This window comes from Oncorhynchus nerka, linkage group LG28, assembly GCF_034236695.1.
Source record: "Oncorhynchus nerka isolate Pitt River linkage group LG28, Oner_Uvic_2.0, whole genome shotgun sequence".
Lineage (NCBI taxonomy): Eukaryota > Metazoa > Chordata > Actinopteri > Salmoniformes > Salmonidae > Oncorhynchus > Oncorhynchus nerka.
The window spans coordinates 42282304-42305036 of NC_088423.1; the positions used below are offsets into that span (position 1 = coordinate 42282304).

Sequence of the window (22733 nt, forward strand, 5' to 3'; positions counted from 1 at the left end):
CCTCCACCAAACTTTATAGTTGGCACTATGCATTGGGGCAGGTAGTGTTCTCCTGGCATCCTCCAAAGCCAGATTAGTCCGTCGGACTGACAGATAGTAAAGAGTCCAATGGCGGAGAGCTTTAACACCACTCCAGCCGGCACTTGGCATTGCACATGGTGATCTTAGGTTTGAGTGCTGACGTTGCTTCCAGAAGCAGTTTGGAACATGGTAGTGAGTGTTCTAACCGAGGACCGACGTTTTTAAGTGTTTACGTGCTTCAGCACTCGGTGGTCCCGTTCTGTGAGCTTGCGTGGCCTACCACTTTCCACTTCACAATAACAGCACTTACAGTTGACCACCGCAGCTCTAGCAGTGCAGAAATATGATGAACTGACTTGTTGGAAAGGTGGCATCCTGCGACGGTGGCACGTTGAAAAGATCTTCAGTAAGGCCATTCTACTGCCAATGTTTGTGTATGGAGATTGCATGGCTTTGTGCTCAATTTTATACACGTCAGCAATTAGCTGAATCCACAAATTTTGAAGGGTATATATAGTGTATTTCTGTCTCAGCATAGGATATAGTATCAAACACGGGGGTATATACTGAATGGTGTATTCTTCGCCTCTGCCTCTCCGCTCTGCTAATATATATTTCAAGTGGCAGACGTTTCCACGGAACATGGCTGCACAGCTTTCTGTAGGCTGTATATAATGCAAATTGGTGTGGTTATATTTCATTCAATACATCCAGACCAAAAAGACAGTTTCATGTTTGTAGTTTATTTACATGTGATATTATAATTCATTTAGCATTTCTCATCCACAGAGACTGTCATCTCTGTTATGTGCATTTTAATACATTTATTTGAAAGAAATCAGAATGTTAACATTATCAAGCATGTATTTTAAGGCCAGTTTTGTGTAATAAATTCACTGTACGAGTGGTAGGGAAAATGTACTGTAGTAGATTTGCAGACTTTGAACGTGTGTGTTATCCTAGTTTCAGAAACTGGGCTTACATCTGCATGAGTTCTTCTAGTTAGGCACTGTAGAAACATATGCAGCCCAGTGGAGAAAAAATTATAATATCATCATATATAAATGCTAAAAAGGCACCGTTAAGCTTTTGGGTCGTTCCATATTTTATTATTTTTTTACCCTTATTTAACTAGGCAAGTCAGTTAAGAACACATTCTTATTTACAATGACGGCCTAGGAACAGTGGGTTAACTGCCTGTTCAGGGGCAGAACGACAGATCTGTACCTTGTCAGCTCAGGAGTTTGAACTTGCAACCCTTCCGGTTACTAGTCTAACACTCTAACCACTAGGCTACCCTGCCGCCCCTATGATTTAAGTCATTTTCTGACTGCACCCCTTTAGATTTGAACTGCACACTTTTTGATTTGAACTTTCATGTTTGCCCATGGTGGAAGTGGTCAGAAAGGGACTTTTTGGACCCGAATGCCAAAACATTCAGGAGGTACTCAAAGTTGATCAATTTTGCATACCCCATCCTGCCATGTCTTGATCTCTCAAAAAGATAAAACGGCTGAGTTTAATCAAATTTGAAAGCTTACAAACAGGGTTGTCAAACTATTCTATGATTTATTGAACATTTGTTTTAATTAAACAATGATGTTCTTTAAGCTTTAATGTCTATGATCTAAAAACACATAAACTCTGATTTTTCTCAAGTTTAGACCCTATTTTACATCATCTGAAGTGTTTGTGTTGTGCCAGTCATCGATTGAGACATAACATACTCTTGAATACAGGGTGGGTGTTTATTTAATCATAGATATATAATTAATAGAATGGACCTATCCTTTCAGACCCATGAAATGTACAGTAGGTGGTACACCATTGACATTTGAATTGAAACTTTAACTTCTATTTACTACCAGAAAGATGGCTGATTGTCCACCCATTGTTGAATGTCAACTTGAATGGGAAAGTATATTCTATTATCTGTATTTCTATGATTGCAATACATTTCCTATGGAGGATTGACAGCTTAATTTATAACAATGGATATTCCCACTCAAGTCAATATGCTCTGATGTGTGGACTTCCAACCATCTTTGTTGCACCATTTCAAAGTGCTAGCAAGCTACAACATAGGGTACCAGTCAAAAGTTTGGACACACCTACTCATTCAAGGGTTATTCTTTATTTGTACTATTTTCTACATTGTAGAATAATAGTGAAGACATCAAAACTATGAAATAGCACATATGGAATCATGTAGTAACCAAAACCATGTTAAACAAATCCAGCCACCATTTGCCTTGATGACAGCTTTGCACACTCTTGGCATTCTCTCAACCAGCATCATGAGGTAGTCACCTAGAATGCATTGCAATTAACAGGTGTGCCTTCTTAAAAGTTAATTTGTGGAATTTCTTACAAACATCTTCTTATACAGAAGATAGCCCTATTTGGTAAAAGACCAAGTCCATATTATGGCAAGAACAGCTCAAATAAACAAAGAGAAATGACAGTCCATCGTTACTTTAAGACATGAATGTCAGTCAATCCGGAACATTTCAAGAATTTTAAAGTTTCTTCAAGTGCAGTTGCAAAAACCATCAAGCGCTATGATGAAACTGGCTCTCAGAGGACCGGCACAGGAACGGAAGCCCCAGAGTGACGTTTGCTGCAGAGGATAAGTTCATTAGAGTTACCAGCCTCAGAAATGGCCGCCCAAATAAATGCTTCACAGAGTTCAAGTAACAGACACATCTCAACATCAACTGTTCAGAGGAGACTGCGTGAATCAGGCCTTCATGGTTGAATTGCTTCAAAGAAACCACTACTAAAGGACACCAATAATAAGAAGAGACTTGCTTGGGTCAAGAAACAAAATAAATGGACATTAGACCGGTGGAAATCTGTCCTTTTGGTGTGATGAGTCCAAATGAGAGATTTTTTGGTTCTAACCACCATGTCATTGTGAGACGCAGAGTAGATGAACAGATAGTTCCCACTGTGAAGCATGGAGGAGGAGGTTTGATGGTGTGGTGATTCTTTGCTGATGACACTGTCTGTGATTTATTTAGAATTCAAGGCACACTTAATGAGCATGGCTACCACAACACTCTGCAGCAATTTTCCACCCCATCTGGTTTGCGCTTAGTGGGACTATCGTTTATTTTTCAACAGGACAATGACTCAATACACACCTCCAGGCTGTGTAAGGGATATTTCACCAAGAAGGAGAGTGATGGAGTGCTGCATCAGATCACCCAACCTCAACCCAGTTGAGATGGTTTGGGATGAGTTGGACCACAGAGTGAAAGAAAAGCAGCCAACAAGTGCTCAGCATATGTGGGAACTCCTTCAAGACTGTTGAAAAAGCATTCCAGGTGAAGCTGGTTGAGAGAATGCCAATAGTGTGCAAAGCTGTCATCAAGGCAAAGGGAGGCTACTTTGAAGAATGTCAAATGTAAAATATATTTTGATTTGTTAAACTTTTTTGGTTACTACATGATCCCATGTGTTATTTCATATTTTTGATGTCTTCCCTATTGTTCTACAATGTAGAAAATAGTAAAAAATAAAGAAAAACCCTTGTGTGTCCCAACTTTTGACTGGTACTGTATATGAACATGAAAAAAAAATCTGAGTTGACGTGTTTTTCGATCATTTATGTTAAAGCTTAAAAAAAAGGACATCATTTTTATTTTAAAAGCTTTCTTTCAATAAATCATATAACAGTTGGATAGCCCTGTTTGTAAGCTTTCAAATGATGTCAAACTCAACCGTTTATCGTATTCAGTAATGAAGACATGGATGCCTCATGGTAGGAGAGGGTATGCAAAATGTGTCAACTTTGAGCATCTCTAGATCCGGAATGTTTTGGCATTCAGGACCAAAAAGTCCCTTTCTGACCATTTCTCACATGGGCAAACATGTATGGAAGGTTTCGTTCAAATCAAAAGGGGTGCAGTCAGAAAGTGATTGAAATCATATGGAACGACCATTTCCAGAATCAACTGAGGGAAATTAACCATTAATGTCAGTGAAGTAAACATTATAATAACTTCAGACTTTAGACCAAGCATGATATTATGAAAGAGTTCATAACTCCATAGTTATCCAAGTGGATTCAATATTCAGTCCTGCCTCCAATGCATCTGTCCTCTGTACAAGTACTTCCTGTCTGTAGCGCAGTTTTTTGATTATGTATCTGGAAAACATTTCATGACAGAGAATAACACCACCAGTCACATATGCAGGTTCCAACGTCTCCAAACAATTGTGCTTTCAGTTGTGCATTTATCGTACCAACTCGGGCCATTTTCATACAAAATCCCATTGTAACACACAGCTATATAGATTTTGCTGGTCACGTCACACATATGAACATAAAATATACACATTATACAGTATAATTGCTCATCAGCTAAGCCAATGCACCTATGCACCAATCAAAAAACAAAATAAAAACATAAAGAAACATGTTGAATGGAAGCTGTCATCGTTAACTCCACAGAATACATATAAGACTGCTGTGCCTCTCTCCTTCAGCAACAAAAAGGTGCAACATAGAGAAAATAAAGATGTCTAACACAGTTTGTGCATATTCTCATTCAAGAGCAGTCGTCTGTGTTCAGGCTGAGTGGCAGTCAGCAGTGCTGCTGCCTCGTAAGGCAGTGGGACATGCAAACAACAGACAAATCACATTCAGAAGTTGAGCTCGTTGACAGCAGACTTGTTGCCATATTTTCCATCCACTTACAACATGGCTTGTTCATGACATTCCTGTCTGTGTATCTCTATGGACAGCATCATTAGGGATGACATTGGTTGGACAGTAGACACACAAGACCAGTGGCCTTCTCTAGACCAAAGATCCTGTGTGCTCTATTGGAAGTGCCAGGCTTGTAGGCTCACATACCACCACTTTAAAGGGACTAAAATATAGTGGATCAGGTCCTCTCTCCCTGTATTTATGATCCAACTCCTCTGACTTACTCTCACACCGCTCATCTGTACCGTGGCAAGTCTGTAACAAGTTCTGATCATTATATCTACTGACAAAGTGTAGGCTGGCTAACCATTTGTAGAGATGTGCCCAACCTGTCATAGACTAATGTTCATCCACTTTGAGAAGATATACTGTATTTATTTTAAAAGTTTGAAGTGTCCCCTGTCAACCAGCTGGTAACAGAAGGGAATACTGTGGGCTCATGAGCTGTACGACAAGGAACCCTGAATTCTGTGGTGTTTATTGTGACCGACAACTGCAGTGTTCCACAGCCTTGTTTCACCATCTACAGTACCATAGTAATAACTGATCTTATTTGGCTGCTGTTTGTCTTTCACTCAAATGCCTTTAAAAGTGAAAATACTGAATCCTACTGGCCTTGTCAGATTAGAGCACCCAATCAGCATATTGGATTTGTCATCAAAATCAAATGGCCACACAAGATTGTAAAATGTATTTAAAAAAAAATGTTTTGACAACTTTACATCAGTAGGATTATCTTATGTTATTATCAAATTAGTTATTGTATTATCTATTTACGACATGTTCTATATTTGGGTAATAATTGCTGACTGCTCATAATTGCCTCCCAAGGGTTTGGAGGATACATTACAGGAACATGCAGATAAACAGGTGAAATGTGGACTTATGAGTTTGGGCTCAGCCATCATGACTGTGTTTCCAGGGCTTGAATACTCTCGACCCCAAAGTGCGGTTTAGACATGCAGTGGTCATGCATAGCCGAGAGAGCAAACATTAACACTATCTGACCATCCTAACTTTTGTCCAATCTTCCTCCCCCATCTCCCCTCCCCCTGTTAGTTTCTCTGCTTGTTCCTGTTTTAGGAAATTCGAAATAGTCCATGCAATGATATGTATGAGAGTATAAAGGGTGCCTGAAATCTTTAATTGAAAGGAGTGAGAACCCCCCCCCCCTCCATCTCTTAAAAACAGAGTTATAATCAACAGTTGCAATTATATTTGTTGTTTGTCCAGTGGTAATATTGGTAATGTATGTGTTGGGGGGAGGGTTTATCTTATTCACTCCTATGGAAGAGTTATTTTAGTCGTACGTGGGTAGGCTGGTTGAGGGACTCTGCACTGCCCGTTGTGTGGGTGCGGGGACCAGTCAGACTGCTTAAGGACCCCCCATCTTCAGTCCGCAGAACGTCCAAGCAGCCAGTACCGTCCGCTGTGGGATGGGACAGGAAGTCACTCCCCTGGGACAGGAAATCAAACTGGTCCTCCTGCGGTTCCAGGTCACGGCCGGTGATGAAAAGGTCTGTCTCGCCCCAGTTGCTAGCGTCGGGGTCGCCATGGCAGTCGTCACTAGAACTTCTACTGTTGCCGAGGGGGGAGGACAGGTTAGGAAGGTTGTCTGCAGATGGCTGGGTGAGGTTATGTGCCGACAGGGACTTCCCCAGCCCCTGTTCCTGCTCCGAGGGCTTGTCATCACATCCAGAGGAAAGCAGCAGCATGGGGTCCACCTCCAGGCTCATGTGCCTCCTCCAGGGGCCCTCTTCCCTCAAATGGGGCTTCCCCCTCAGCTGCACCCTGCCCCAGCTATGTCCACCCTCTCTGTCCCCCTCCTCTCCATGGTCCACCACGGAGCCCACCACCATAGAGAGGCCTGAGCTCTGCTCCAGCCTACCCCCTCGTGTAGCATCTTGGGTGGGGCTGAGGGGACGTCTTTGCTGGGGGCCCATGGGGGGCAGCTGAAGGGTGGCAGCACCAGCGGATGGTGGAGGGGGCGGGAGGTCAGGGAAGTGCGCTCGCCTGGGGAAACTACTGGGTGTGGTGAGGAGCGGGTAGGGGCTGTCAGGCGGCAGGAGAGGTGAGGGCGTGAGGGATGCAGTGGAGGCAGGGTAGGACGGGGGGCAGGTGTTGAGGGTGAGCTCGCTGGGGGCCAGGATGAGCTGGAGGCCCCTGGAGAGATGGCCTGTTGTTGACCGGGACATCCCCCCACCACTTTCATGCCCCCCTCTGCCCTCCCCTCCCTGGGGGGAGCCAGAGGACAGGTCCTTGCTGAGGATGGAGCTTCGGTAGTCGGAGGTCTGGTGCTCCAGCTCGAACAGGGGCAGGGAGGAGAGGGTGAGGGCAGACGAACCATTTTGTAACACCTGCCTGTACACATCCAGCAGAGAGTCCAGCTTTGACTCTATGGACGTCACCTGGGCGGAGGGAAGAGCAAGAGACATGACCGTTAAAAGCAGCAAGGGTTCATTGCACTTTCTAAAAAATCTAGTTGATTCAACTAATTATTATATAGTAAAACCTTTTTTAGTTTACTCAACATTTTGGTAAAATTGTTACCTGAATTTAAAATGCTTAGTTAGCTCCAACTTCATAAAACTAGTCAAACATTGGGTTAGCAACACCCACACATTCAAATAGTGCTTTTATCATACAATGTTTTTCAACTTACGTTTTTGACACATACTGACATACTGTACATGATTAGATTGTGCATGTTCATTTATACAGTAACTATTATTCATCAGGTTCTCCCCTGGGATTTTGAACTAACAACCTCTTGGTTCATGAAACTCCTATCTTCCTGCTACAGCACCATGTCTGTGTCAATGACTGATTTCACCTGTATTCCTACACTTTGCACTGGTAAAAGTTCACAAGAAAAACAATTGTATTTATTATAGTGATTAAGGAGTAACATTCAAACAGAAAATCATTAAATAAGTAAATCAAATCAATGATGAGAGAATAGTCAGATTAACTGATATCTGTCTGACACATATGGTGGTGTAACAGGACGATCAGAAAGACTTGAACCACAAGGTTGTGAGTTCAAATCCCAGCTAAGGACATGTTGAATAAATATGTAAGTTGAAAACATTGTGTGTTAAAGCACTGTGTGGGAGTCCCTAGCCTAATTTTTCTCAAGTTGGAACTAAGTTTGGGCCAGATAAAAATGTTAAGTTCAGGTAACACTTCGACCGAAATGTTTAGTAAACTAAAAAAGGCTATGTTTCAGTCACTAAATTAATTATTAGTTGAATCAACTAGATTATTTTTTACAATGTGTGCAAATGACACTTCTCTACGAGTACACACAAACTAATGTAATTGGCTTAATTGGTCACCTGTCTTTCCACCTTACACACACGTCCCAGCATGCTCATGTCCTCCAGAGTATCCCTGTCAGGGTGCAGCTTGTCCCTGATCTTCTTGTCGATGGGGATTTGGCCCTTACCCAGTATCTGATCCACCCTGCGATACACACACTTGTTGTATTAATCACAAAAAGTGGACAAATGGGCACATTGACCGTCACCCCAGCCTCTTCCAAGGGCACTTCACAGCGGGCAACAGACCTAACTCTAATGGAAATATGTCAGTGTTAGAGTTAGTTAGAACAGACACACCATGATTAGATTCAACAACCCACACTACAGAGTCACAGTGCACACAACAAACCACAGGCTACAGTCAAACACACAATCATACAGGGTTTCTAAACTACAGCTTCAATTAGCTACAGTGCAAACTACAGTTCATGTTAAAAACAACAATCTGCACCAACTAGTAACTACAGCCATTCCCTGTGTCCACAAAAGTTCCACAATGAGAGATCCTTATTCATTAGTCAATTCTTTGCAGGAGGAACATCGATTCTGTTAGATTGACAGCTGCTGCTGTATCTTTACTATGTCACCTAAGCGCAGCAACATGCAAGATATTTGAGACAGACCTCACATTCATAGCAGCCCACATGAAAGAATATCATAGAATACTATGATAAATACTATAGTATTCACTGTAGTGTTTTTTTTGCAGATTTACTATAGTATTCACTGTAGTGTGTTTAAAGTCCACAAACACACAACAGTGAATACTATACTGTAGCATTTACAGTTAACTATAGTATAAATACTGTAGTAAAATAAAACTGTAGTATATACTATATAATGAATGTAGTGTTTATGCGGATTCTACTATACTGTAGTATTTAATGTACAGTTTTTGCAGACTGAAGTATACTGTAGTATTTACTGTAGTGTTTTGCGGATTGTAATATACTGTAGTATTTACTGTAGTGTTTTTGCGGACTGTAATATACTGTAGTATTTACTGTAGTGTTTTTGCAGACTGTAGTATACTGTAGTATTTACTGTAGTGTTTTTGCGGACTGTAGTATACGGTAGTATTTACTGTAGTGTTTTTGCAGACTGTAGTATACGGTAGTATTTACTATCGTGTTTTTGTTTTATTATCTTTGGCATGGAAGTAGAGGCTTTCTCCTACAGGAAACGTACAGGAGAAATGCTAAAATAGATCATTTTCCATAACCTCTCGGTAGGTAGGACTGAAACCCCGAAACATCTGAAACCCTACCTCTTCAAAGAGTATATTAAATAATCCCACAGCCCCCCCGCACCCCTTCTCACCCCCCACCCCACCCCACTCGCACTTTACTTTTCCCCCCTTACTAATCAAATCGAATTGAATTTGTGACATGCGCCGAATACAACAGGTGTAGACGTTACAGTGAAATGCTTACAGTGCCTTGCAAAAGTATTCATCCTCCTTTTTCCTATTTTGTTGCCTTTACAATCTGTAATTTAAATAGTGTCGTGTTTTTGCAGACATTACTGTAGTATTTACTACAGTGCTTTATTTGCAGATAATACTGTAGTACATTTATCCAGAGCGACTTACAGGAGCAATTAGGTTAAATGCCTTGCTCAATGGCACATCGATAGATGTTTCACCTAGTCGGCTTTGGAATTCAAACCAGCGACCTTTCGATTACTGGCCCAATGCTCTCACCACTAGGCTACCTGCCACCCCTACAGTATACCACAGTAAGTACTAAACATGATCGAGGGACACTACAGTGTGTAGTATAGTATTCTACAGTATTCTACAGTTTACTACAGAATTCTAGAGTACTTTTATATTCTATAGTAAACTTTCATGTGGGAGCTTTACTTCTACCACACATTTGGGGATATGTTACATCTGCTAGTTGAATGCTTCCATTTCTTAAGAAGCATTTCCGAACACCTTTATGTCATCAGGGAGTCCATAGCTTCTAAATCTGGGTTGATTCAGTGAAAGCAGTGTGTCCTTTCTGGTCAATATATACAGAACTATGATGCTCTAAATCTAAAGATCTAAAAGTGATTGGATAGTGTAAGCAATGTATTAGAAACTCTTGTAGTCCCTTTGGAAGCCTGAAGGTTGAGCCATCATCATCTCACCTTTAAACCTATCCTGCCTCTGTAGATCTACAAACACAGGCTTTGTGCTCCCTGATGGACACATGGACATAGCACCATCTCCTTTCAAACTGTCCTCTGTGTGAGGAACTGGGGGACAGGATGGAGTTGGGGGTAGTGGCTAGCGGGTCTACGTTATTAGGGGTTGGTGTGGGAGGGGGGGGGGGGTATCTAACCCTGGGGACTTCATCCCTGGGGTGGACTTCCTCCTGGCCTGGCTGTAATATAATTGCAGGGAGGGGGAGGACATGTTCCCAGGTTTGCTGCCCAGTGTGGGACCCAGTCCAGTGGCCAGTCTGTGTGGGAGAGACATGGGGGTCAGATACAACACACACACACACACACACACACACACACACACACACACACACACTTGAAGTGTATCAAAAAAGGGACACCTACAGGCACCACATATGTACGAGCTACAATTACATTCTTTAAAACCAGACTAGACTACCACTACTACAATCCACTACTAAACTATAGTAGATTCCACTCTTTTGGCTGAAAGACACAGTGCAATATCAAGTCAATCAGGGTTATATCACTGATTTAACCGAAGACAACAATCCTAACTCCTGAAACATTATTATTTATTCTCAGACATTGTTAAAAATAACACCATGCAAGAGACTACAATATTCATAATGTCACACATCGATGCATGAGATGTCTACAGTTAGCCTATTTTAGGCAGGCGAGTGGGGGGTGGGGGGTTGCCTAACCCTGGGACAGACTTCGTCCCTGGCATGGACTTCCTCCTGGCCTGGTTGTAATATAAGTGCAGGGAGGGGGAGGAAAAGGTCTTGACTCTGGGACTCAGCAGCTGCTGCTGAGGAGGACCCACTATGGTGTCCAGCCTGGGAGGAAGAGGTACATAGGAGGGTCAGATATACACACACACACACACACAGACAGACAGACACACATGTGAATTAAGTGGTGAAGGTGAACATATATATGAAGGTGTGTGTGTGTGTGTGTGTGTGTGTGTGTGTGTGTGTGTGTGTGTGTGTGTGTGTGTGTGTGTGTGAGGGTGGGTGGGTGGGTGCATCTCACCTAGTCTGTAGACTCTTGATTCTGCAGAGCATATCCAGGTGTCCTGCAGAGTACTGTTCTATCACATCTTTCACATCATACGGGCGCAGAGTCTCCTTAAACTTCTTCTTTGCCACATGAAACTTCATGATCCTGAGTGGAAAAGTGATGAGAATCAAACAGAATCATGTCATTGGGCCATGATCTACCTGTCATCTCTTAGTCAGCCACTAGAGGGAAACAACAGCTTAACTATGCATAAACCAGTATGTTGACAAGAAGCTGACAGTTACTTTAGCCTTTACCTTTTGTTTTTTGGAGTATAGGTCAAATAAACATTGCTCAAATACTATCACAAGAACATTATGAAACCGTAGCACATGTCATGTAAACAAAATCTGACTGAGCTATTTTGTAACTAAACCACACTCGAATTGTACTATCCCTCTACCTTAATGTACAAGTACAGCTACTGCTGAGTGAATAATATTGTTGCAGGTAAGTGGCTCTCTACAGTCGGTTCATTCTGACCCCCTAATGGCTCCAGAACTGCTCCAGTTGCTCATTATCCTCACTGTATAAATGGAAACCATCATGACAGATGAGCTGCTGTGAAAACAGTTCTCACTGAGAGGGTGTCAACCCGACACCCTGGGAAAGTCAGGGACACGTCTCCACTCTCGCTGCCCACAAAGGGGGCCTGCTGAGCAAGTAGGCTGGGCAAGGGGAGAGGGGGTCCTCTGGAGCAACAACCTGTGGGTGGGAATTGAGGTGTTGGCAGACAATCAAAATAGGACATCTTTTGACATCTTTTGCCAGAGAGAGGTGGGGGAGATGGAGAGTTAAAGGGAAACGGAAAAATAGAGGGAGGTAGAGAGAGAAGAGGTAGTAAGAAGGAGAGTGAGGGAGGGAGATGGTGAAGGAGAGGGAGAGACAGTGCCAGTATGGTGACCACATGAGTAAACAGAGACATGTTGTCGGGGTCAGAGTGAGTAAGGGGCCAGATGGAACAAAAAAGACCCAAACTGTTCTCCCTGAGCCATCACTGGGTTAGCAGAATCCCCTGGAAGCACTGGGCTAGAACAACATAGAGGAGGCCCATGCTCTGGATTTGTTGTATCTAAAAGCCTTAGAAGCCGAGGGGAGAGGGGGAGGTGAAGGAGCCCTGGAAGGCTCTATGTTTAAGTGAAGATTGTGGTCGGGGATGCGTTTTCTATGTACACTGTTTAAAATAGTCATGTCCTGTACAAAATAAATATAATGTTTTACAAAAGATTACGTAAGAAAACAAAAGTCTACTGTATATAGAGATCTATATAGCGATATACAGTGAGCTCCAAAAGTATTGGAACAGTGGCACGTTTCGTTGTTTTAGCTCTGTACTCCATCACTTTGGATTTGAAATGATGCAATGACTATGAGGCTAAAGGACAGACTGTCAGCTTTAATTTGAGGGTATTTTCATCCATATCGTGTGAATCGTTTAGAAATTACTGCACTTTTTGTACACAGTCCCCCCATTTTAAGGGAGAATAGAATGCTTCTAAATACTTCTACATTAATATGGATGATACCATGATTACGGATAGTCCTGAATTAATCGTGAATAATGATGAGTGAGAAAGTTTGAGGCTTAAATATCATACCACCAAAAAATGTTTATGGTAACAGTGAGAGGTTAACATGTCTTGGGGATATGATAGTTGTGTGTCTGTATCACTCATCATTCAGGACTATGTGACTCCAAAATGACACAATACATTATTAACCATTCATTTCTACTGGGCACAAAGTAATCTGAAACACGACCAAAACAAACAGCAAATGCATCCAAGTTTGTAAAGTCACAAGCTTGATGTAATCATTGCGTGTTAGGAATATGGGACCAAATATAAAAATTTTGACAACTTTAATACACTTAAGTGAATTTGTTCCTATTATTTTGGTCCTCTAAAATGGGGGGACTGTGTATAAAAACTGCTGTAATTTCTAAGCGGTTCACTCGATATGGATGAATATACCCTCAAATTAAAGCTGACAGTCTGCACTTTAATCTCATAGTCATCGTATCACTTCAAATCCAAGGTGCTGGAGTACAGAGCAAAATCAACAAAATATTTGTCACTGTACGAATACTTTTAGAGTTCACTGTAGATAAGCACTCCTACCAGCTCTCACAATCCCACGTCAGAATTAGACGTTCATCCAAGTTTCGCAAACGTCAAATTTTGGAGTGTAAGAATAAGTTTAACTGTTTAAGGTTAGGTTCAGGCATTAACTCCAAATGGTTAAGGTAAGGGTTATGGTTTGGGATAGACTGAAAACAAAAATATAAAAAACAACTTTGAACATGCAACCTTTGGAATCAGAGGGAGATGCTTACGCCCATCTAAAACAGAAACATACTTCAAGGTAACAGAGCTCACTGTTGCCCTTAGTGGCCGGTTTCTACGTCAGTATTCTACATCGAATACTGACTTGTATCACGGGTGACCTGGCTGAAGCACTCACCTGACGGCTCTGATGACAGCCTTCAATGGAGCTGATAGGTCTTCCACGGTGACATCACAGTGGCAAACTCTGTCGCCGAATGCGTCATCATTCCCCATTCCTGTGTCCACTGAGAGACAGAAAGAAGTGTCAAGTTATTTATTTTTTATGGGGTAGATCAGCTTTAACCTGTTTGGGATAGGGAGCAGCATTTTCACATTCAGATGAAAAGCGTGCCCAGAGTAAACCTCCTGCTACTCAGGTCCAGAAGCTAATATATGCAAATGATTAGTAGTATTGGATAGAAAACTCTGAAGCTTCTAAAACCGTTTGAATGATGTCTGTGAATATAACAGAACTCATATGGCAGGCAAAAACAGGAGAAATAACCCAATCAGGAAGTGGGAAATCTGAGGTTTGTAGTTTTTCAACTCATTGCCTATCGAATATACAGTGTCTATGGGGTCATATTGCACTTCCTACGGCTTCCACTAGATGTCAACAGTCTTTAGAACGTTGTTTGAGGCTTCTACTGTGAAGTGGGGGCAAATGAGAGCTGATTCAACCAGAGGCCTGCCAGAGTGCCATGAGCTGAAAGACAAAGGAATTCACCGGTTGGAACATTATTGAAGATGTATGTTAAAAACATCCTAAAGATTGATTCTATACTTTGTTTGACATGTTTCTACGAACTGTAATATGACTTTTTGAACATTTTGTCTGAACTTTCGCCTAGACTTGCCCGTGCATCATGAGTTTGGATTTGTTTACCAAACGCGCTAACAAAAGGAGGTATTTGGACATAAATTATGGACTTTATCGAACAAAACAAACATTTATTGTGGAACTGGGATTCCTGGGAGTGCATTCTGATGAAGATCATCAAAGGTAAGTGAATATTTCTAACCCTATTTCTGACTTTTATTGACTCCACAACATGGCGGGTATCTGCATGGCTTGTTTTTGTGTCTGAGCGCCGTACTCAGATTATTGCATGGTTTGCTTTTTCCATAAAGCTTTTTTGAAATCTGGCACAGCGGTTGCATTAAGGAGAAGTATATCCATAATTCTGTGCATAATAGTTGTATCTTTTATCAAAGTTTATTATGAGTATTTCTGTAAATTGACGTGACTCTCTGAAAATTCGTTGGAAGTTTTTGAGGCACAACATTACTGACCATAAAGTGCCAATGTAAACTAAGATTTTTGGATATAAATATGAACTTTATCGAACAAAACATACATGTATTGTGTAACATGAAGTGCTATGAGTGCCATCTGATGAAGATCATCAAAGGTTAGTGATGAATTGTATCTCTATTTCTGCTTTTTGTGACTGAAAAAAGGCTGTGTGTGTTTTTGTGACAAGGCTCTGACCTACCATAATCATATGGTGTGCTTTCGCTGTAAAGCCTTTTTGAAATCGGACACGATGGGTAGATTAACAATACATTTATCTTTAATTTGGTGTATTGCACTTGTGAAGGTATGAAAGTTACATATTTCAACAACAACAACAAAAAATAATTTTGCGCTCTGCCTTTTCAGCGGAATGTTGTCGAGGGGGGCTGCTAGCCGTAAGAATATTGCACATAGATTGTAGCTTCCTTACAGACTTCCGCTCCAAGCTGAAACTCAACAATGTAATATTTATTTATCTTTTTCCTCAAATGAAAATTGAAATCAAATCAAATTGTTATTGGTCACATACACATGGTTAGCAGATGTTATTGCGAGTGTAGTGAATTGCTTCTAGATCCGACAGTGCAGCAGTGTCTAACAGATAATATCTAACAATTCCACAACAGAACCTAATATCTAACAAATTCCACAAGAAATATCTTAGACTGGCCAATAAAAAGAAAAGTTTAAGATGGGCAAAAGAACAGATACTGGACAGAGAAACTCTGCCTAGAAGGCCAGGATCCCAGAGTCGCCTCTTCACTGTTGACGTTGAGACTGGTGTTTTGCGTTTAGGACTGGCAGCTTACTGCATGTAATCTCTGCACTAAAATAGCAAATGGAGGACGGTTTTCCTGTGGTTCATTTTAATGCCAGCCAGGTAGGCTATACACCTGTTGTAAATAAGAAGCAATGTGCTTAATATTAGGAAAGTTGAGAAATAAATATAGTCAGCCTATAGAAAGCTGATGGAATCCTCCTCTTTTTAATAGAGGCCATCACTTAGTCATTTCATAGCTATAGAAATGTTGCACAAGAGGATCTTATGGGCTCTCATGATTAGATTTTCGATTATATTTGCATTGATGTCAGAGTGATTAGAGGGACAATAGTGTGCTGAGTACAAGGCAGTTAGCAAGTTTGGTAGGCTAATAATGGCCATCAGCAGCATCGGAGCTTGGAGAAGCTTATTTACCGTAACTAAAAGTTCACGTGGAATTTTACTGCCTGACCGTCAGTGTGGAGGTAATACGGTCACCGCAACAGCCCTAGACTCTCCCCTTGTGGACTTCTTAAAAAGCACATACCTTATACAAACACCCGCACTCGCACACATTCACATAGACCCACGCATACGCAGACACACAGAGGCAACACATCCTCTCTACTCACCCTCGGAGGGCGTGGTGCGTGATTGACTCTTAAGGCGCAGGGAGGGTCTAAAGCGTGTGCGGTCGTTGAAGCTCCAGCTCTTCTGCACCTTAGCAGGACTGGTTCCCGTGTTAGCGCCCGCCACATCGTTGCCTGGGGAACAGCGTCGGTCATTGTTGATGGATGTCTGGCGGCTCTTCATGCTCTGGCCGCGAGGGCTTGCCATCCGTACCCGCTCCTTAAAGCTCAACTTTGTACTGGAGAGAGGAAGAGAGAGAGGGAGAGGAAGAGAGAGAGGGAGAGGAAGAAAGAGAGAGAGAGAGAGAGAGAGAGAGAGAGAGAGAGAGAGAGAGAGAAAGAACAAAAGCCTGTTATTATGCATTCCACCTGAGAGATAAAAATGTGTGCCCACAGAGCACACTCACAGTGTAGTGCAGTGAACTGTCCTTTCCTCAAAACCAAACATGCTTACCTCATCCACAACACACTTAGAGTACCCCATCTGCTCTCTAAGAGAGTGGTCCCTAACCCCGATCCCGAGGAACTACAGATATAGAATCTTAATTAGAGTTAGTTTGCCACAGCAGGAAAATAGTCCTGCAGAAACAGGAAATGTGAAATATGTGATTATAAATAATGGAAAATCAAGTCTGACATTTCAAAATGGAAATGACAAACTTCAGAAGCCTTTTTAAACTTCAAATATACTACACATTTAAAATGTCCTGCATTGAAGGAGAGTTCTCCTGCAACAGGATGATCAAATGAAGATCCTACATCTGTATAGGATGTGCAGGATTTTTCTCCAGCCCAGCACTAAAGCAGCTGAATCAGCTGGGTGGAAACAGAAGTCTACACTCTAAGAAAATAAGTTGCTACGTAGAACCATAAAGTGTCCTTTATTGTCGCAAATCCAAGTGGAACCCTTCACTAATACAAGGGTTCTACCTGGAACCAAAAAAGGGTCTCCTATGGTGACAAACAAAGAACCCTTTTTTTATAAGAGTGTACACATATTGTAGCTCTCTAGGACCTCTAACTCTTGTGGACTATTGTTCTAGAGAGCAGTTGCAGTAGTATGACACTGACCACTGTTCTAAGACAAAGAACATTACCAGGGAACACTGCAAGCCTTACAATTCATATTGATGCAAAGAATTACTGTTCCTACTACTAAAACTGTAGGCTACTATCTCTATCTCTAGGACACTTAGACCTGTATTGTGCCGATGGGCCTGTGCTTAGATTTATGGCCAGAGAGCCTCTACCTGTGACACACCCTAAACCCCCCCTGCAATGGCAACCGGACAGGCATGCAATGCTGTGCATATTATGCATTCCACCTGAGAGATAAAAATGTGTGCCCACAGAGCACACTCACAGTGTAGTGCAGTGAACTGTCCTTTCCTCAAAACCAAACATGCTTACCTCATCCACAACACACTTAGAGTACCCCATCTGCTCTCTAAGAGAGTGGTCCCTAACCCCGATCCCGAGGAACTACAGATATAGAATCTTAATTAGAGTTAGTTTGCCACAGCAGGAAAATAGTCCTGCAGAAACAGGAAATGTGATGGTGTGACAGTAAGCCCAATGCTCAGGCTTGATTATGCAGGCACTAAAGTTTTTGTGGAAACTTCAGGAGGGAATATTGCGCTCCAGAAACGATAAGGAAGTTATTAACGATAACAGGGACCTTGCCCAAGCCCAGGTCAATGAAGATGCATCAAGGCAGTGTGGGTTGTGTGGAAGACAGGGATCAGAGGGGGTCAAAGGTCAGTCATGGTGGTTGCAACCATTGTTTATGAATTCATGCAGTGGCACCATGCAGCCAAGCATGCAGCAGACCAATGGAGATCGAGATGGACTGTATATTTCAGAGATTAAGGACTATATTAAGAGTTCAGATTTCTACACACAGAACTACTTCCGATACACAAGGGGACCAGGATACAGTTAGTTAGGGGTTGTGTCTGATAAGGGGATCCAAGGGAGGTGGGGGTCAAAATCAACAGGCAACAAGTAACAGGCAGCAATCCCATTAGACAAGCAAAGGGCAAATACAATAGTCTCATTGACGGGAAGGGGGTAGGTGGCAGTTTGGGGGTTCTCTCATCATCCTCCATGCACTTGGCAGTTAGAAGGCATTCCCAGAGATCATGTGACCAGGGAGGAGTGGATGCTGGGTAGTGGGTACCTCCTAAATTTCCGTGTGTAATACCTTCTGAAGCGCCTCCTATTACTATGACCCTTACTAGGGGGGTAGGGAGGAAGACAAATAGAGGAGGAAGGGGTTAACACACCATGGAGTAGGAAAGGGAGGGACGAGAGACATCTGTACGGTCAATACTGTCAGAAGTTTAAACTTGCGATTATGTATCTCACATTCCATGTTGTCAGTGCTGAAGAATAAATATCACTGGGGATTATATGGCTCACATACATTTAGCTGTAAGCCTTAGAGTTTACATGAAAAATATGAAGGTTAATTTGTGGTGATTATGTCCTTACACTCTACACTCTTAGGAAAAAAGGGGCTATCTAGAACCTAAAAGGGTTCTTCGGCTGTCCCCATAGGAGAACCCTTTGAATAACCCTTTTTGGTTCCAGGTAGAACCCGTTTTGGTTCCAGGTAGAACCCTATTGAGATAGGGTTCAGAAGCCTTTCCTCAGAGCGTTCTACATGGAAACCAAAATATTTCTACCTGGAACTAAAAAGGGTACTACCTGGAACCAAAAAGGGACAGCCGATGAACCCTTTTTTAAACCCTTTTCGTTTCAAGAGTGTAGATTGACAGAAGTCATAAGTTGTGAAGAATAGATTCCAAAAGAGCAGAATAAGCAGACACACCCCCTGACACACCCCCAGTCTCATATTATCACACCTTCTGTACACACACACACACACACACACACACACACACACACACACACACACACACACACACATACACAGTTTAGCTGGTTGAGTTTATACGTCTGTTTTACCAAACAAATTTGCTACTGTAAAGGAACTAATAACATTATCTAAGTTATAAACCCTTGATGTGAGCGATGCGTAGGAAAAATGTAATTGTACAGCTAATTGTATAGTAAAAATTTAAGTGCATGAAAAGATGGGGTATCATTACGATTTCAAAAGCTCTTGCGTTATTGACTAAACCACAACAGAAGTTCTTTGAGAAGCCAATGAAAGCATACAAAACCCCATAACTTCTAATAGCTTGGAGAATTAGCAGAGAATTACAGTTTGTGTGTGTGTGTGTGTGTGTGTGTGTGTGACTGCATCTGTGCTATGCATATGTCTCTCAACAGAAAATCCACATTTTAAAAAGCTGCACTGGCATGACATGAGAAATCCACCATTGCCAAAGGAGCACTGTATTGTAAAAACAATAACCAAAAATCATAATTAAAGTCACAAATCTCTCTGTCTCTCCCTCCTCCTCTCCTTGTCTCTCGGCCTGCCGACTGAGACTAGTGTTTGATGAGTTATATAAATACCCTTGGAATGGAAAAAGTGCGTCATGGTGCAGACGCCGGTTTGCACATACTGTAACACACACATATCGTAGAAACACACACACTCAAACCCATACAGTGTAGAAATACACACACACACACACACACACACACACACACACACACACACACACACAAAAACAGTAAGCATAGAAACACACTCAGATACTCTCTCAAACACACAAACATGGCAGAGACAGAGAGAAACGACCGGTACTGCATTCATGGTGGCTTGGAGAGGTGCACTGAGAGACAGAGACGGATACACTAGAGAGCCTTTTCTCAAACCAAGACATCGACTTCCATAGCACTGCTGATTTTCATTCTCCCCCTCTAACCAGGGACTGATTCTGACCTGGGACCCCCCGGTGATAGGAAGCTCTGGCCAAACAGTGACTTTCAAAACAATTTGAAAACAAGAGTTCAGTATCTACACTTTTAACAAACAGCATACGACTTCTTATTAGAGTGGACGTCATTGAATAAACGATTGCGCGATGTGTGTAGAGGTGAGAGCTACAAACCTGCTAGTTGTCTCGCCCTGTTCTTTCCTTTAGGTGTTAGTGAGAAAAGAGGAGAGAGAGACAAGGGAAGAGACATCAGTAGTTAATGACAGAGTCTACAGCAGGCCTGGGCAACTCCAGTCCTCGGGGGCCTGAATGGTGTCACATTTTTGCCCCAGCCCCAGCTAACACACCTGACTCCAATAATCAACATCTTCAGTTAAAAATGCAATAAGTTTAAATCAGGTGTGTTTACTAGGGATGGGGAAAAGTGTGACACCAATCAGGCCCCCAAGGACTGGCATTGCCCAGGACTGGTCTACAGGGTCTCCCACCGGGACTGCGAGATGAAGACAGAGGTCAGCCAGCTTCCTAACATCCTGTCTGTGTGTGTCGCATGCGAGACATGATGTCAGAACATGAACACAAACAGTCAGGCGTGAAGAACACAAACCACCACAGTCAAAGCCTTGTGCAAGATAAATGTTGTCAGCTAGTTTGCAGAACATTGCAGCAGGTGCACATGCAAGCGATGGATGTGCCACATGACAGGGCTAGGAAAAGCACTGGCAAACAGAGAAAGGAGATAGAAAGGTGTATGTGTGTGTGTGTGTGTGTCTGTGCATGTATTTCTGTGTATTTGTGTATATTTGTAGACCTATGTGGGTGTAGGTTTGCATGAGAGAGAGTGAGTGCAATAAAGCAGGTGATCCAGACAATATTACCAGGCTCCTCTCCTGTGCCCTTTAACATACCCCAAAGCCTTCAGAGAAACCATGGATGTCATTTCTGGACAACATAAGTTGGAAAATGTTTGTTTGTACACTCGGTTTTACTTTCCATGTTTAAATGAATTAGTGAAAGTTTGGTTCTTTGTGTGTGAGTGCCTGGAAATATTGGACTATTTGATGACTGTGAGCCTTCAAAATGACTGTAAAAGTACTGTATCCAATGACAATAATACATAGATAAGTATACAGAGGAATGTCAAAAGTAGTTGCTGATTAAACTAAAAAAGACACCTGGCCACTAAAAAAGCAGAGAATGAAATTGTGAAAAAAAGCTGGAAGAGCACAGAGACCAAATAGGAAAAGAGCAGAGCAGCAGCCATACTTTAGGTGTTACCTACTTTGCAGGACTGCAGGTATGCAACGCCTTCAAATGAGGCTTCCAGGTAGCTATGGAAACCGAGTTCTCATCAGCAGCATAACTACGCCAGACACACTACGTGCAGTCAACAGAAAACAAAAGAAAAAGACAAAGGAGGGAGAAGGGGGAGAAATGTTTTGTAAGACAAGGCCGGAGGGAGGGAGGGAGGGAGGGAGGGAGGGAGGGAGAATGAAAGGAAACAGAAAGAAAACAAAAAGAGAGTGATTAGTAAAACCGGTGGTATCAAGGCATCATGGGGCAGGGGGAGGGGGGATACATGCCTGAAGGGGGAGAGGGCACCCTGGTAGTGCTGCCACGTGGCACTGAGGTAGGGACGAGCACCGTCAGTGGAGTAGAGCCGCCAAGCCGCCTGGGGTACGAGTTGACACACGCACACAGACACACATCGACGGGAGGAATAGCATCATGGTGAGGAGATGGGGTACACGTAATCATAAACACAGAGGTGGACAACGCATACACAGACAGACACACACATACAGTATACTGAACAAAAATATAAAAGCAAAATGCAGCTATTTCAAAGATTTTACTGAGTTAAAGTTCATATAAGGAAATCAGTCAATTGAAATAAATTAATTAGGCCGTAATCTATGGATTTTACATGACTGGGAATACAGGTATGCATCTGTATTTTTTTTAAAAAGGTAGGGGCATGGATCAGTCAGTATCTGGTGTGACCACCATTTGCCTCATGCAGCGCAATACATCTCCTTTACATAGAGTGATTCAGGCTTTTTCATCAGGCGTTTCATCAGGCCTGTTGGTTGAATGTTTTCATCAGGCGTGTGGAATGTTGTTCCACTCCTCTTCAATGGCTGTGCAAAGTTGCTGGATTTTGGCGGGAACTGGAACACGCTGTCCTACACGTCGATCCAGAGCAGCCCAAACATGCTCAAAGGGTGACATGTCTGGTGAGTATTCAGGTCATGGAAGAACTGGGACATTTTCAGCTTCCAGGAATTGTGTACAGACCTTTTTTGACATGGGGCCGTGCATTATCATGCTGAAACATGAGGTTATGGGGGGGGATGAATGGCACGACAATGGGCCCCAGGATCTCGTCCTGGTACCTCTGTGTATTCAAATTGCCATTAATAAAATGCAATTGTGTTCGATGTCCACAGCTTATGCCTGCCCATACCATAGCCCCACTGCCACAATGGGGCACTCTGTTCACAATGCTGATATCAGCAAGCCCGGTACAGTACAGTTGAAACCGGGATTAATTTGTGAAGAGCA

General features: G+C 42.4%; 1 protein-coding gene across 3 annotated transcripts in view; it reads right to left on the minus strand.

Annotated features, from left to right (window-relative positions):
• Positions 1–830: 830 nt before the first annotated feature.
• The window catches only part of LOC115113236 (potassium voltage-gated channel subfamily KQT member 5-like), a 150169-nt gene continuing 128266 nt past the window's right edge, over positions 831–22733 (minus strand). The window contains exons 8-16 of one of the 3 annotated variants that reach the window (XM_029640648.2): positions 21451–21545; positions 20343–20369; positions 16318–16553; positions 13765–13873; positions 11275–11406; positions 10941–11075; positions 10392–10511; positions 8077–8203; positions 831–7146 (exon numbers count right to left, since the gene is read on the minus strand). In XM_029640648.2, coding sequence (XP_029496508.2) covers positions 6034–7146; positions 8077–8203; positions 10392–10511; positions 10941–11075; positions 11275–11406; positions 13765–13873; positions 16318–16553; positions 20343–20369; positions 21451–21545 — 2094 coding nt within the window. In that variant the 3' untranslated portion in view covers positions 831–6033. The remainder of the gene's footprint in view (positions 7147–8076; positions 8204–10391; positions 10512–10940; positions 11076–11274; positions 11407–13764; positions 13874–16317; positions 16554–20342; positions 20370–21450; positions 21546–22733) is intronic. The other 2 variants (XM_029640649.2, XM_029640650.2) reach the window with 2 other exon arrangements.